General features: G+C 51.0%; 1 protein-coding gene across 2 annotated transcripts in view; it reads right to left on the minus strand.

The window, feature by feature from the left end:
- The window catches only part of LOC138487609 (uncharacterized), a 508,482-nt gene that overhangs the window by 83,037 nt on the left and 407,833 nt on the right, over nt 1-17,612 (minus strand). For both annotated transcript variants that reach the window (XR_011274510.1, XM_069614083.1), the window contains exon 16: nt 717-809. Coding sequence is in view for 1 of the 2 variants with exons in the window: in XM_069614083.1 (XP_069470184.1) it covers nt 717-809 (93 nt within the window). In the remaining variant the exon portion in view is untranslated. The remainder of the gene's footprint in view (nt 1-716; nt 810-17,612) is intronic.

Raw genomic sequence — 17,612 nt, forward strand, 5'->3', positions numbered from 1 at the left:
CAATCACCTACGGGGAAAGCGGTGTTCTACCCACATCCCCGAGCCCCTTCCGGCAGTAGAAGAGCCCTTCCATCCACCATGCAGCGGTGAGCCCTTCTACACCCTGCGCTCCTGGTGCTGGGGACATTCTACCCCAGCCTCCTTCAGTGGAAGATTATTACCTAAACCAGGACTAGAACTCCAAGAAGGCCTGGAAACATGATGTCCAGGTGACTTGGGGCCATGGGATCACACTAAAAAACACCCAATGGGCCTCATTACGAGCATGTTGGTGTGGTAACAACGGGGCCGGAAAGCCTACCAGCACCATTTTGCTGGACCGGCACACTCCGAGTCCGTGTGCAGCTGCCGTCCCGCCCACCAGGTGTGATCTGGCGGGCGGAACGGCAGCCGCTCGCAGACTTTAACGGTGCCGGTGCCTCTGTGTTCCCCATTCCCATTGAGTCCCATCGGAATCAAATGGGAATGGGGAATACCATTTTTCCGGCACCTGACTTCCCGGACCGGCAGGGTTAGAATCCCTGCTGTTACTGGCAAGCCAGGTGCGGGAAAACTTCATGAGTCCGGCAGCAGCCTGCCGGTTTTACCGGCACGGCTACCACCGGACTCGTTATGAGGCCCAATGTCTTCAAGTTTCTCCAGGTCCAATTACACCGAAAGGTTTATCAAGCCTTCAAAGTAAAATATCTCAAATAACACAGAAGGGTCAGCATTACCTGAACGACACGATCCTGCAGCCCTGCCGTGATAAAAAGCTCATCTGTTTCCACATCCAGAATAAAATTGGCACGGATTGGTTTTGGAAGATCCTGCAATACAACACCCACATGGTTATCACACAAATAGATTCTTCCAAAGTAATATGAAATGGCACTGCGTGTGGTCACAGGTGATATCTTGATCCAGCATACCGTCTCTCAAACCTTAATCCAGCATGCCAGCTCTCAAACCCTGATCCAGCATGCCGGCTCCCAAACTATGATGCAGCATACCGACTCTCAAACCTTGATCCAGTATGCTGGCTCTCAAACCTTGATCCAGCATGCCTGCTCTCAAACCTTGATCCAGTATGCCGGCTCTCAAACCTTGATCCAGCATGCCTGCTCTCAAACCTTGATCCAGCATGCCGGCACTTCCCCATAGATGGCCACAACATCCCTGTCTCCACATCTGTCAAAACATTGGGTCTCTACCTCAACGCCTCCTTCAACATGACCCGGCAAATCAACAACATTGACTCTGGAACAGCTTACACGATTAAACTCATATGAGCAAGCAGACCTTTCTTATCCACCACAAACCGCCTCTCGGGTGGACGCGCTCTGGTGCCTCCAAGCTAGACTACTGCAATGCCTTACTCTGGGACTGTTAAGAAGGATTTCTGAACTCTGACCTGGAGGGGCAGAGGTTCAGAAGGCCAACCTAGTTTCTTAGAACAGGGTAACCTCTGGACAAGTCAGACCAATCAGGGTAGCTATGGCGGCGGTAAAGACTAAGTCTCAGGAGGGGAGAGGGTGACTGAAAGACCTCGATGAGCACACAGAGCAAGGACACTTACAAATTACTCCAGACAGGTGTTCTATTAAAAATATAGATAAATTTATTACAAGGCCTTTGTAACATCGACCATAGTAAAGAATCACGGTAATACTAAAGTAAACCAATACATCACACTCAATAAAATATACATACAAGACCGGGGGGTCAGGGGGGGTCTGAAGTGCAGGTACTTCCTAGACCCAATACGACATCAGTTATTCATCTAACTAAGAGGTAGACCAAGCTCTAAGAAGAGTGGAGCCTTGTGCTCAATAGTGCATGTGTGCCAATGCACGGGGTTGTTACAATGGACAAAACAGGGTCTCTTTAGGGGTCTCTAGCAGCTCGGGAAAGTGGATAAGGCGATGAAGAATAAGTTCCCACTATTCAAGAAGGACCTCCACTTGAAGGCAGAGGCAGTTCAGGATGGAGTCGCTATTTTGCAATAGCAATGGACAGGAGAGGGGCCCCAAGGGGCCACTTGTGCGTAAAGTTGGGCTCTGGTGCTAGGGGCCACCGGTTGGGGTAAAGATTACTCACTGGTCCCTGAGGCAAGGAGACCCAAACTTCGGCAGGTTAGTCCAATTCGGTTGCAGGTTCGACGGCGGCAAAAAGGACATCTCGGCACCTTTTAGTTCCTGAGATCCAGTGAGGATTCCCAAATGGGACAGTGGCAATTTCTCAGCTCAGAGTGGATGAATCACCCCAGTTTCACTGCAGCAGGCTTCAGGGGCAAGAGGGTCGCAGATATAGTGGACTTGCAATGGACGTTGCCGCAGCAGGGTAACACGGTAACTGCGTTTACTCCGGTCCGGGCGCACTCGTCTCACTTCAGACCTGGGAATGCCAAGTGTACGAAATTCGGTGTCAGGGTGCAGTGGACACACAGCTAGCAGTATACCAAGTTTCGAGTGCCTCAACGAAATGACAGCGGAAACAGAGCAAAGGTCCTGCGTAAGCTGGTCAACCCACTGGTTGGCCCAGGGACACTTCCGAGAAAGCTTACTTGCAGGTTTTGGTGAAGATGCCATGAAAAGTTGGTCCCACTATTCCAATGGTTCGAAGCGTCTTCGCAGACCTTCTAGGACGACCAGATGCAGAGGGGTCCCACAGGACGACAGCAGGCTCAGGGTGCCAAACCTTTCAGCGGGTCACCAGCGGTTCCTCAACTTAGCTTCGTAGTTGCAGGATACTTGGATCCTATCCCTTGTTCAGTGATAACTCAGGAGATCGACTTGGTAGTGCTGTTTCTAGGCTCCTCTTATCCAAAGATGTCTTTGTGCCAAAACGGAGAGGACCCAATGGGAGATCTGCTCACAAACCCTCACTCCATACGTGGACCAATCACAGACCACGGTGGTCTCAGGCATTCAGGACACTCCAGACTCTCTGGCACCCAGGATGTGTATTGGGACCAGACATCCCAGCCCACATCCTGGAGGCACACACACAAGGCATGCAGAAGCCTGCGAAAGCATTGGGATTCGCGGGAAAGTGCATGACCAAATAAGGACTGGCCCGGGTCGACTCGACCTGGGGAAGGTGAAGGGGCAAGATGACCAAAGGACAGGACAAAGAACCTTGTGGCATGGCCATTTTGGAGCCAGGCCACCTATTCGTTCTAAACGCGGTTAACACATTTAAAATGGCAGGAAAGGGTTAAAAATAATGCAAAATGATTGTTGCCACCAGTCCTGTCCATGACACATCTGCACATTTCATAAAAAGTCCAGCAAGAGTATCTAGGGCTTTGGGAATTGACTATAGACCAAAGTGTGCTGTATGTTAAGATACATTGCACACTTGTTACATGTTGCACAAAAGCTGCAACATGAGGATAGGACTAAGGCAAACAAAGTCTCCCAGTACTGACTGTCTTAAGGGCATGTCAGTTTCCCTATAAAAAGTGAGCGAAAGCCCAGAGGAGTGCAGCAGAAGGCTGGGATCCTCTGGCAAAGTCAGTTAATGGTGTCTAAACAGCAGCAAAAAGTTTGGGGGTGTACAAATGGAGGGACAATTACATAAAATTATGAAATCTTTCCTCACAGGGACAAAAAACTGAACAGGTTCCAGATCATTCAAAACAATGCACTCAGAGCAGCCCCGGATCTGCCCACATCTAACCACATCTCTAAACCAAGGCGCTCCGTCCACTGGCTCTCCATCCGGGAAAGGATACAATTCAAAATACTGACGATTGCACATCGCTGCCTGGGGAACAAAGCCAGACTTAGCTTGCCAAGAGGATTAAGAGATACTCACCAGCCAGACAGCTCAGATCCTCCAACAGCCAGCGACTACTCACCACTACTCACCACTACTCCCGCCGGAAACATGCAGATTGCTCAAGTCTCCCCATTGTGGTGGCTAACGCCTGGAACAATCTCCCGCTCCACTTATGCTCTGAAACGTCCGCCCAAATCTTCAGGAAAAGAACCGAGACTCAACCATTTAACTAGTTAGGCTCTTCCACCTGCTTGAACTATACCTACCTATGTAGCTAGTGTCCAAATGCCAGAGGGCTAGGGGCGCTGCTATAAATATTTCATTTATTTTATTCTAACATCTTGAGTAGGCACACGCATGTATAAACGTGCCCTGATAATGGAACTACCCTCAGTTCCAAGGGTTAGTTATGCTTCTGGCGACTGCTGCACATGCTGTGCACTTTCTCATTCATTCATTGTGTTATTTGTTATAGTGCCTTTCACCATAATTATGGTCCCAATCTGCTTTTGGTTGAACTCCCTCTGAGGGATTGCAGTACACAATGTGGGCGAGTTTGTGAGGAGCTAATATGCGCGTGTGCATTTCAGCCATTAAAGTTATGCGAGGGTGGCCAAGAAGCTGATAGTTACTCATGTCTACGTGGAGTGTGTATCTGCACAGAGGAGTAATACTATGGACTAAATCGCTTCCTTCTTATGGCAGAGATAATGTGCAAAAATGTTTATGTTGTATGTGTGTGCAGGGTGTGTGGAGTCAAACCGTGCCTTCCACTAAATTGCCAAGGTGTGGTGTGCGATGGGGAAATGTGGGTTAGCTGTCCAAGAAATGACTTATTCTTGGGCTCCATCTATGCACAATGTAGTCTATGAATGTCTTACTACTCTGAGAACCTACAACCCTGGTGAGCGGCACCATGGACGAGAGCATGAAGAGGGAAGAAGCAGTGGGAGGGGAGACTGAATGCAGAACGAGAGTAGGTTGCCAAGGCATTCAGTTAGGGAAGCAGAACAGCTGTGTTGGGAGGTTGACTGGAAGGGGTGATCTGTTTTTCTTCCTCTTTCTGCAGGAGACCGAGACAATTCCAGAGATGTGAGGTCTGTACTGTGACCACTTCTGGATCCTGGGGATGGCAAGGAGGAAGACGTGGGTGGACCCAAGGGTCCTTCTAAAGTAATGTCTATTGATGCAGGACTGCAGGGATTAAGATCCACTAATGCAAAAAGCATTGGGGGTGAGGAAGGCTGCAAAGGCTTTGGTAAAAATAAGGAAGGAAAATAAAATAATTGAGTTTCGTGGCATGCGCGGTGCACTCATGGGTTCTACGTGATTAAATCATCTCATTTGTGAGCGTGGTAGGCTTGGTCAACTCAGATGAGAAATCTTTGATGATTTTATTTGTTACATGGGGTTCCTCCTCATGGCCCATCTCGACCCCCCACCCCCCACCCACATACATATATGTATTTGGTCAACCAAACCTACCATGCTTCAAATGAGGACGATTTAGCAGCTGCAGGATGTGCTGAGGTGGTTTGGGGTTAGCAAAGGAGAGGTTGGCTTGTTCTGGATGGATTGCGGCTTGGGAGGTACCTCCGTAGAGGCAGTTGAGGATGTTCCATCTGGAAGGGCACTAGTGGAAGTTTGTATTGCGCTTGAGGAAAGCTGGTGAAGCATAGCCTTCCATTGTAAAGTGATGTTTACGATTAAGAAAAGCAATGCTCACGCGTATGTCAGGACGTAAGTGACCGCACATGGGCACCGTGTCTACACCACTAGCGGATGTCATGCTGACGTTTTGGGAACCCACTTGTGCGATCTTATCAGTCTACTGAGGCGGTACTAACAAGAGAACTCCTCAATACATTGAAATGTAATGTATGGAAAATGAATTTAGGGAGGTTGGGATAAGGTGGATGAAGAGAGCCCATTCTAGGGTGCAGATAGCAATGAATAGGCCCGAGGGGTAGTGGAGACTAAGCGAGCTAGGGGCCAGGCCATCCAAACAGGAAAAGGAATGTTGAGCTTCCATAGATATGGAATGTTCGATAGTCCAATTAACACATCATTTTCCAAGTGAGTGCTTCAGTTAGGGCAGAATTCCCCTTTGGAGTTCTTTTGTCCACTCTGAAGAATCCCTGGGTATTGTCACTTCTGGCCCAGGAGGCCAGGGTGGTGAGGCTGCTACCCTGATAGTCCCCCTGGGGTGGTACACAGCGGGAGGATCTCATGGGGAGAGACTCCCCCTCTGGGGATAACGATGACCATCTGGGACACTGACACCCCTCACCCAACACCCTACCCACCTCCATCCCCCAACACTTTACCTCGCACCCCCATGTACCTTTGTAAGTCTGTGACTCTAGGAAATACAGAGACAAACAAGAGTCGGAACTACCCAAATTGATTGTACCAGATAAGTACTGTGACGAGGAGGAGTAGCAGAGCCATGAAGAACACCTGGTGGAATTGCCGTGACCATTCTAGCTTTCCACGGAGGAGTGGTTGTGAGACAGGGTGTGCAGTGGTTTAAACTAATGGAAAATAATGAACACCATTTACGTCTAAACATTTATCACAAACAAAATACCCAATTTTATAAAAAAAAGTATATATATGGAGGTGGGGTGGGGTAAGGGGTTAAAATGGGTGGTGAGGGGTTCGGGATGGGGTTATAAACAAAAGGATATGTGGCATTTGGGGAGGACCCTCCCCAATTAAAAAAAAAAATAGAAAATTCTGTATTCTTTTCATTAAAAATGTTTAGACATAAATGTTGTTTGTTATTTTCTCTTCGTTAATATCACATGTAATCGTGAGACGGAGATAGGAAACTGACAAGAGACTTGTAGAACTTGTTTGAAGCCTGGAGAGCTAAATTCGGGGGAGACCGAGCCGCACCAGCAGACCAGAGAAAAGGACTGCATAGTCCGGGAGATTGGAAGAAGACGCAGAGAAGAAGGAGGTAATCTAGCCTCAAGAGAGCGAAGAAACAGAGGGCGTGGGCTGGTCCGGAGCAGAACTTGAGGTTGGGAGCCAGTGTCGGGAAGGAGAGGCACGCACCAGACCAGGCAAGCAGAGAAGCACCTGTGCCACCCGACAAGCAACAGCAAGCACCCAAGGGGTACCAGAGTTCGTCAAGTGCCCAAAAAGGTCAACGGCTCGAAGGCGGTGGGGGCTTGAGAAGAAGAGTCTGGGACCCCAATTAAGAAGCGGAGGATCAGAGGCATCTTCCTCGTTGCAGTACTTGTCGAGAAAGTAAGCCAACTGGGCATAACCAAAGAGAAACCGGGGTCTAGAACCCAAAGTTAGAAGGTAACACAAGTCATCTTCCTCATCGCAATACTTGGTAGAGAGACGTACCAAGTGAGTCCAATCAAAGAAGAGAAGGTGGGGTTGTAGACCCTTTTAACATTTGAGAATTGTGTGTTTGAAGCTGCGTGATACGTAGACCAGGGCAAGGGAGTCAATCCCCCTGGTAGATCCCAAACCTGAAGTCAGGGCCAAGAAGCCTGGGGAAGGGAGCCATTCTCCCAGGCCATAGGGCATACTAGGTCAGAACAAGGGATACATTCTCTTGGCCAACTTGAAAGGACACATATCAAGCAAAAGACACCAGTCAGCTTCCGTGTGGCCATACTTGACAGGCGACTGAACCAAGTCTAGCAAAGAAGTAGAGAAGAAGCGCGAATGACTGTTGCAAAATATCCTTAAGGTAGGATCAAGAATATTAGGGGAAGGGAGTCATTCCCCCTGGTTGTGTTGAGCTGTGAAAGCCAAGTACCAGGGGAAGGGAGTCATTCTCAGGAAAGGGAGTCATTACCCCTGGTTTTGTTGAGCTGTGAAAAGCCAAGTACCAGGAGAAGGGAGTCATTCTCGTGGGAACCAAAGCTAAAAAGACTTTGATACGCAGTCTTGCGCCTGACAGAGAGAAGTGTCATAACTTTCTCTATTATGTTGGAAGATCAATTCTGACCCAGGGAAGGGAGTCATTTCCCTAAGAAGAAACCAACGCTTGCAAGTACATTTTATCCCCAGTCCCCCAGGAGAAGGGAGTCATTCTCAGGGAAGGGAGTCATTTCCCTAAGAAGAAACCAACGCTTGGAAGTAAATTTTATCCCCAGTGCCCCAGAAGAAGGGAGTCCTTCTTCTGGACCCGAATGCTCTACCTCATCTCTAAGTGTAAGGGAGAGAAGTAGGGTTTCGGACGCAGGACGGTGGACTATTGATTTACACTGACATTCTGATAGAACCCTTAGTGTTTTAGTTGAGGCGGGGAAACCCCCCTTAGAGATGGGGAAAGTAAGGTGTTCTCTTTATTTTCTTGACTAAATAAATGTCTATAGTAATCACCATGCCACCTGTGTGTCAGCATCCTCCTTCTGCGCCCTTAGAGGGGTATCAATCACCATGCCACCTGTGTGTCAGCATCCTCCTTTTGCGCCCTTACGGGGGTAGCAATCACCATGCCACCTGTGTGTCAGCGTCCTCCTTCTGCGCCCTTACGGGGGTAGCAATCACCATGCCACCTGTGTGTCAGCGTCCTCCTTCTGCGCCCTTACGGGGGTAGCAATCACCATGCCACCTGTGTGTCAGCGTCCTCCTTCTGCGCCCTTACGGGGGTAGCAATCACCATGCCACCTGTGTGTCAGCGTCCTCCTTCTGCACCCTTACACCACCCCATTTATTATTGGCTTCTTTGGTTTATCATCTTTCTTTTAGGGCCGTAGGGATTTCTACTGAAGTCTCCCTGACACCACAGGACCTTTTCAGATCTACTGGTTTACTAGTCCTTATGGCTGGTGGGGGAAAGCTTGCTTTTGAGACGCTTATTTCAGTCTCATGGTGAGTCTAACACATTGAAAGTGTATTGGAGAGTAGGCTAGTGGCAGTGTGCTTTTGTGTTGCGTAGACTAAGCATGTAGCCATTTTTACAGTGCAAATTCTGATATATGGAAGCCACTTGGTTATTATGGCACTGTTTATGTCCTAGTCAGACCACTTAGTTGTGTGGCCTTTCTTTGTCTCTGTGGACCAGTTTAGCTGGCCTTGGCTCATCCCGAGTCCACACAGTCACCTTCTGTTTGGGCTTAAGTCAGACTAAATTGCCTTATGGTCTTTTAAATCCCACAAGCAACATTTGGTTTAGGAGTGTCTGTGGGTTTGGTGTTTTTCTGGCCAGCCCTGATTAGCCGGCCTCCAGGCCTTGGCGTGCTGTCTGAATGGGGATTGGTTGCCATCCCTTGTGTGAATGTGCTTATTCGTTGAGGCCCCGGTTACTCCTCAGAGTCTTTAGTATTCATCTGCAAGCTCTGCTAGTGTGACGGACGACTTCTGGGGCTGCTGTGTCCTCCCTTTCCCGGCTGGGCCTTGTCCTGTTTTGGAAGCATTTTTGTCTCCTGACTGCTGAAGAAACCTTTTTGTCCTCTTCTGTTCTGCCTGTGCCTCTGACTGCAACTGCTAGGCTCCCCAGGTCTGCTGTCCTAGTGTTCCCTTCCAGCCATGCAGTCCTTACTTGACGTCTGATGGGAGAGCCCGTGCTGAGCAGTCTAGAACAGAGTCAAGTGCTGTTGCCCTGACGGTTCACTGCTCATCATCTTGCGTCACCTGCTGTCGCTGTCCTGCCTCGTGGGGCCATCTTTGTTAACTGGCTGGATCTTTTTTCTCATCAGAGATGTCGATGAGACTTACTGATCCGTCATGCCTGCACCTCCACTGAAGTGGCGCCCTCCTCTCCTGGGTCATGTAAACAGGTCACGCTTTCCTCATGGATCTTGGGGTTCTGGCTCTGGAATACGTTGGGATCTTATTTCTCTGAACCAGAGATGCCAAGAAACGAATGGCAAGACCCAATCGTGAACTTGCAACCTACCTGTGCACCGGCCATTCCTTAGTCCTTTCCACGGATGCCAGCGCCGTGAGTAGGGGTCTCTGTGGTTCTCGGTTCCTGATCAAGTTGTTGCACCCATGCCCAGTATCCCCTAGCTCTGGGTGCGGAGTGGCCTCTGTGCCTGCATTTTCTGGCGCGCATCTGTAACATGCCTGTGACCCCCCCTCTCTGTACTCGAGTCTTGAACGGTGGACTGGAAATCATCCCCAAGACTCCACAGCTGGGTATTTAACTCGTTTAAGCAATAGCAGCAGGAGACCTACTGGGTTTGTCCCATTGTTCCCTTTGGAACACTTAGGACACTTAGGACACTTAGGACAGTCACCTAAAGCACTCACCTGCACTCTGCCATTTCTCTTTGGGGCTTCATGGGGCTGCGGAGGCTTCAGGGTGCTTGGTGCGATTTAAGAAAGGTACTAATGATGTCGCATTCCTTTTAGAATAAGACATCTCTGCACTTCACTCTCCTAACACCACCTAATGTAAGTGCCCTCCACCTAATTGCAGCCATTTGTTTCTGGTGAATTTTGTGATGAGATGGCATCCTTTATTGGGCCAGTCCTGATGTAACTTTCATTTACTTATCGACTGATCGATATTTTGGTCTGTCCAGTTGTTAAACTCCCCCCTCCCTCCCATCTCCATTCACCTATAGAGTACTCACCTGCTGGGAGTGGTCTGCTCCACTGGCCTCTGGGGACAGGAGGGAACACTGTGAAACCATGACTTTCTGTGTTAGTTTGTGTACTTCAGCAATAGTACTCATTACTGAATATCTACAACACACGCTCACTCCCTACAGACACAACGGAAACCTGGGATCAGGCACCGCTCTCCTCCTTGTCATCCCTTCTGCCGTATCGACCAGAATAGGGGATCCTCCTTCTCCATCCAAGCACCCACCATTTGGAACTCTGTCCCTTCTATTATCTGCCGCATTGAGGCTCACCTCGCCTTCCGGAAGGCACTTAAATCCTGGCTCTTCCCTTCTGCATCTGCCTCTTGGGTTAACTATCAGCACCAGACAGGTAGCTCTGCCCACCCTGCTGCGCGCCCGCTCCTCGGCGCGCCTCCTCTCGCCCCCGCTCTCCTTGCGGCCTGGTGCGCCGCTCGCTACTGCTGGCCCGTGCGGCCCGTACTCTCCGGCCACCCCTGTAGGGGTCCTGGTGTGGGGACAGCGCCGCCTCCTCGCCCCCGCTCTCCTTGCGGCCTGGTGCGCCGCTCGCTGCTGCTGGCCCGTGCGGCCCGTCCTCTCCGGCCACCCTGGAAGGGTCCCAGTGTGGGGACAGCACCACCTCCTGCGACCGCAGGATCCCCGGACGCTACGCAGCGGGGGCTGCTGGAGCGCCCCCCGCACTGCTGTCTTCTCCCAGATCTGCCAGGGGATCTCCACATCGGATCGTTAGCCCTGTGGGGGCTGCTCGGGGGTCCTTCCCTGGGGGCGCATCTGCGCCCTTCCCCCCGCCTAACTCCTCAGGCTGAAACTGCGACACTGGCCCATACATCGCCTTAATTGAGGCCTGCCTGTGGACTCCACGCTCTGGTGCCTGGCGGCCAGGGCGACTGAGACCCTTGCGGCGACGGTGACCTGGACATTGTGCCTGCAGGTGAGGGGTTTGGGGCCTGGGACTGTCATGCACTGTGCCCCTAAGGGGACCACTCGCCCACACTCTCTACATATACCAAGTCCACGTGCACAGTGAACTTTCCACGTATCAAGGGACTGCAGGCCATCAGGCCCTATATCTTCTACACTGACGTGTCTGGGCAGCCCCCCTGTGGTTCAGGATGTCGCTGCTCCTCTCCTGTGGGCAGCCACTCATCTTTGCTTAGCTTGGTCCACTGCCTGGGCACCTCTGAGATACCCCTGGATTGCGCACCTAACCATCGGAGCCCTTCAACTGTGACCCTGGATTGCGCCGCCCATCACTGTTGCACTAGTGCCTTGTGCCCCTCCTGGCCCTGTGGCGCCTCTCGCCAGCTTCACTCTGACCACGGGTCCTGCGTTGGTGCGACTCTGGGCGCTTCACCACCCTCCTCTCCCCATACTGTGCAAATACTTGCCCGTGCCCTGAGGTCGCTAGGTGCCCCCTGACTGTGCTGCTCTTCACTGCTGGCTCTGGCTGCCTGGACCTAACTCAGAGGCGTGCGCCGCCTGTCACATATCCTCCCAGGACACGGCCGCTTGAGGCACTTTGCCTGCCCCCCAGAGTGGGCCAGGAGCCCTTGAATATACCTGCTCGGAGTACTCTTCACCCCAGGCCCCATGCAATAACCGTCCCAGTGCTGACCAGGACCCAGAGACCCTCCCTAAACCCCCGGGGCCCCACTGCTAACCTACTGCAATAGCTGCCCTGCTGTTCTAGGTGTGCCTCCAAATATGTCTGGCAAGGCTTGCGGGGCTAACAAGGCTGGAGCGATGGACAAGTTTGCTAAATCACTTGCTAAACAGGATCAGGGGGGAGCGGCCCTCCCACAGGACGACCCAGATGTATCCTCATGTTCTCCTCAGCCGGACCTCATGACACTCATGGAATCTATGGCCAAAAACTTTGCGTCATTTTATGAAAAATTGGATGACATAAATGCAAACGTCGCCTCACTACGTACTACACTGGACCAACATGGCGCTACGCTTGTCAAGGCCGAGACCAGGATTGGAACCACTGAGGATGAGGTACACGTGCTCCAGGGCATGGTCTCCGACCTTGTGCGGGATATGAAGCAGGTCAAAGCAAAGTGCGATGACCTAGAGTCCAGATCCCGCAGGAACAATATCTGCATCGTGGGGGTTCCGGAGTCGGCCCTCAAGGGCAAGATGGAGCTCGCAGTCGAGACCCTTCTGAGAGACCTCCTGGGGGATCCACAACTCTCACCGTTCTTCACCATTGAGCGCGCCCACCGTTCACTGGCCCCGCACCCCAAGCCGGGTGACTTCCCCAGACCAAATATAGCCAAGGTTCTCAGCTTCAGGGGTAGAGACCACATCCTATGTCTAGCCCACGAAAAAGGGGAACTGAAATTTGAGTCTCAGACTATTCGCATCTTTCCCGACTTCTCAGTCAATGTTCAAATGTAACGCAGGCAATTTAATGGTGTGAAAAAATTGCTTAGAGAAAGGAAAGTGGAATACACCATGTTGTTCCCTGCAAGGCTGAAACTCACCCACTGTAATAAACTGTACTTTTTTACGGTCCCTGAGGAGGCGGTCAAATTTATTAAGTCCCATATTCTTGTCCCTGGTCCGGCGGACGATCCTGTCGGTGAGGGTTGACTCGGCCTGCCCTGCACTCATTACCTGAATCATTTATGGTGTCATTGCCACGCTTGCCACTTGCAATTTCCTTGTAATCTCATGTATCCTCTCTTCTGTGCATCCATTGTTTGTCGTAACTTGATTTGAAAGCCTCATGAAACTCGAAGTGGATCACTAGTGTGGGCTATACTTGATACGGCACTTTGTCTGGGTTCTTCTATTTCAATACCCTCTGCTTACTGTACTATACCATGGTGTTCCCTCTACAACTTAACATGGTTACCGCTACATGTTATTTTGTGTAGTCCCCCGATCAACCGCCCAATCGGGCTCACGGCAGCAGCTACCCCCGCTGCAGTTGCAACGCCGAGTTTGGCTTATTATGTTCACTGGTTGCACCCCTGTTGGGTGCGAAGGCCGGCCTTGCCCTGTTGGGTTTGGCACAAGTGCCTTGGAACTTTGGCTGGGCTCTTGGGCACTGCTCTGTTTGGGGGGGCAGTGTGGGAGGGGGTGGGGGTAGTTTTGGGGGTATTATGGCAAAAATGGCAAGGCAGTGGTAGCTTTTGGTACGATGCAAAGGGCCACTGTATTGATGGCCGGCACTTGGTTAACATACTTTCTCACACACTACTGGGATCCCCCCTAAAGGGCTACTGAATGGCTATTAGGCTAATGTCTTGGAATATCAGAGGGCTCAGCAACTTCACGAAGGCACGCAGGATCACCGCCTATGTCCAGAGGCACGGGGCCACAATACTCCTCCTGCAGGAAACCCATGCACTCGCTCATCTCTCATCCTCCTTTGCCCCCTCATGGGGCTCCAACAAATACTACACTGTGTTCTCTTCACAGTCCAGGGGTGTCCTCACTCTGATTCACAAGTCCTTGGAATTCTCCCTTCGCACCAGCCACATTGATGACCAGGGTAGATACGTCATCCTCCACTGTCTCCTGGCGAATACTGAATGCCTCCTGGTCAACACATATGCCCCATGCATCGATGCACCCGAATTTTTTGACCATATCCTTGACATCCTCCTAGGATATGTTGGGGTTCCTGTTATCTGGGGGGGGACATGAATCTCATCCTGGACACCGACTTTGACAAATCCGGTGTAGAACTCTGTCCAGAGCCGCTCGTCGCCTCCATACACACATGCTCACTGCTGGACTGGTGGATCCCTGCAGAGTACTCCATCCATTGTCGAAAGAGTTCACGTTCTATTCTTCTGTCCATGACAGCCACTCCAGGATTGATCTTTTCCTTCTCTCCGCCGGGCTCATGGGCAGAACACTTACCATACAGATTCTCCCGCGCACATTGTGCGATCACTCCCCGCTCACACTGGACATCGCCTTACACCCGGCCCTCCCCCAGCACTCTAACTGGCGGTTTAAGTCAGATGCACTGCATGACATTCTCTTCAAGGCTGACATCCTCGCAGACATTTCCTCGTTCTTTGATAACAACAAGCGCCATGATACTACAGATGGGGTGAGATGGGAGGCCTTTAAGGTTTTCATCAGGGGCATATGTATCTCTAGGGAGGCTGGGGTCCTGAAGGACATTAGAAATTCTCTGCACCGCTCTGAGTCCAGACTCAAGGAGCTGGAGCGCAAATATGCAGCCACTCCCTCTCCACCCAAGCTCGCGCAGATACGAACTGAACTGGATGCGTTTGAGTCCTTTGCCCTCAGCGAGATAAGATACCTTGCCCGACCCGTTGCGGCTCGGAAATATGGTGAAGGAGAGAGGCCGGGCCGTACCCTAGCCCGCCTCGCCCGGGCCGAGGGAGGTAGAGCTCGGATTGATAGTATCGTCGACAATGACGGAGTGTGACATTGGTCTGACCGGCCCATTCTTGAGACCTTTGCAGATTTTTATGCGACCATTTACGCCCAACAACCAGAGCACAGGCCGCAGGACCTGGACGATCTCCTAGACCGTATCCCAATGTCCCTTATATCTCTAGCCACCAAAGAACAATTAGATGCACCCTTCACCCTTGACGAGATCACCACTGTCATTTCGGCCCTCCCTAAGGGTAAAGCCCCCAGCCCTGACGGCCTAACCGCCGAGTTCTATCAGGAACATGTTGCCCTCCTTGCGCCACGTCTTCATGAGGTCTGAGAGGAGTCGCTGTGCTTTCTACCCTCCCTCCTTGAGGCTGTCATCACTGTACTCCCCAAACCGGGTAAGCCCTTGGATGAATGTGGCTCCTATAGACCTCTGTCCCTCATCAACACTGATACCAAAATCCTCGCCAAAATCATAGCAAATAGGTTCCTCCCTATCATGAAATTCCTGATTCACCCAGACCAGAGTGGTTTTGTCCCTGCCCGTTCCACGGCATTAAACATTCGGCGACTGTTTAACGTTCTCTCTAGAATTGACCCTCAAGCCAATGCTGTGGCGGTGACGTTGGATGCCCAAAAGGCGTTCGACATGGTCTCGTGGCAATACCTTTGGGCGGTGCTGGAGAAGATGGGGATCGGCCCATACATGATGTCCTGCATTAAACTACTGTACACTGATCCCGTGGCCAGGGTCCTGGTCAACTCCTACCTGTCGGCTCCTTTTTCTCTCCACAGGGGGACGCGGCAGGGGTGCCCGTTTTCTCCCTTGTTATTCGCGATGGCCATCGAGCCCATGGCGGATAGCGTCCGAAACAACCACGTGCGCAAAGAGATTCGCCTACGGGATACCCCCAAAATTATATCACTGTATGCTGATGATGTGCTCTTATACATCAAAGACCTCTCAGTCCACCTTGACCCGATCATGCGCGAAATTATCAAGATTGGTACATTCTCGGGCTTTCCATAAATTACACTAAATCAGAAATCTTCGCCCTCACGCCCGCAACTCCCCAACCTACATGCGAATTTCCTCTCAAATGGGCACCTGAGGGCATCAAATACCTAGGGGTCCAGGTGTCCCTCTCAAGATCCTCTTTACTGTCCAATAACTACGGGGCTGCCGCGCAATATGCCGACGCTAGGATGTAAAGGTGGCGGAACCTCCCCCTCTCACTATCAGGGAGACTGTCCCTTATAAAAATGATTATTGTCCCGAAGCTCCTATACATATTCGCTAATGTCCCACTTTGGCCCGGGAAACAGTATTTTGCGGACCTGCATGCGGGGTGTGCCCGTTTTCTATGGCATTCTGGTGCCGTGCGCAGAAAGTGGCAACATATGACCCTACCTTATGAGAGGGGTGGCTTTAGTGCACCTGATCTCGCCCAGTATTGGATAGCCGCCCAAGCGCAGCATGCTACATATTGGTACCATCACCAGGAACCCTCCCGCATGTTAAGCTTGAAATCCTGGCGACCGAGGAGGTGAACATCATGTCATTGATCCTTTTTCACTCGTATCGCTCGGAGGCCCCCGCTGACCCAGTGGCCTCCACTATTAGGGCGTTGCGGTAGATTCTGAAGCCCGGCTCTGGTACCCCCTCGTATTACAAATGGCTTCCCCTCTGGTCGTTCCCCGGCCTCACCCCCACACAAGATAAGCTCCTCATGCGACACTGGTCGGACCTGGGATACAGATCATTCTCCGACCTGTTCCCCGATGGGAAATTCATTACCCCAGATACGTGGAAGTCAGGGCACTCCAAGTCCTCACTGGAACTGCTACAATACTTTCGATTTAGGGCGGCGGTCCAAGATATGTGGACTTCATATCCTGACGAACCCCCTGAGTCCTCCAAGGTCTGCTACATTACCAATTCCGCTGGGGGTAAGGGCATCGTGTCCTCCCTATATAACATGTTAATGGCACGTGCTGTAGAAACCCCCCACACTGTTCGAGACGCCTGGAGCCATGATCTGGGATTAAACATCACTGACGATATGTGGACCAAAATGTGCATGCATACACGCAAGGTTTCTCTTAATTCCAGAGTTAGATGTGTTCAATACAAGCTACTCAATCGCCTGTACTACACTCCCTATGCGATTGGGACGTTTGCCCGGGATCAATCCCACCCCTGTCAAAGATGCAGATCCAACGATGCGGACCACGCTCACATGTTCTGGTCCTGTGGGGCATTGGCCCCGTTCTGGGATGCGGTGCTTGAGACCCTCTCAGAGATAGTGGGCTTTCCTGTCTGCCCTGACCCCCTATCTTTACTGTTTGGACTGTGGGAGGGGGCTGAAGCGAAACGAGAGGCTAAGTTTTAGAATGTGGCTGCGAGTGTTGCCAAGAAATGCATCCTGCAATGTTGGAAGCGCAGATCCCCCACTTCCCTAGAAATGTGGCTGACAGCCCTCACCTGGACACAATCTTGTGAAGAAGACTACATTAACATGTTGCCTAGTAATGCTCGGCCTAAGAACATATGGACAGAGTTTTGTAGCTACTTGAACCGCAGGGTGGACCTGGACCTTCTATCTTCTCCCCCATCTCCAGATCCGGGGACTGAGCACACTACACCATAAACGCCTTTATTGTTGTTAACCTCTGTCATGACTATGTGTGGCCTCCTGTCCTTTACCATTTACAATTTAAATATGTAATGTGTGTTGTTGCTGTAACCTTTAATGTGCCAGCTACTACTTCTTGCCAATAAAGAAAAGTTTAAAAATAAATAAATAAAAGAACAATGATAATACTATAACAACGTCAACTTGGGTACCCGGGACCATTCGGCTGACTGATGCTAATTTAGAGGGCAGAACAGAACTCTTGTGA

The sequence above is a fragment of the Ambystoma mexicanum genome, chromosome 9, assembly GCF_040938575.1.
Source record: "Ambystoma mexicanum isolate Mex_15411 chromosome 9, UKY_AmexF1_1, whole genome shotgun sequence".
Lineage (NCBI taxonomy): Eukaryota > Metazoa > Chordata > Amphibia > Caudata > Ambystomatidae > Ambystoma > Ambystoma mexicanum.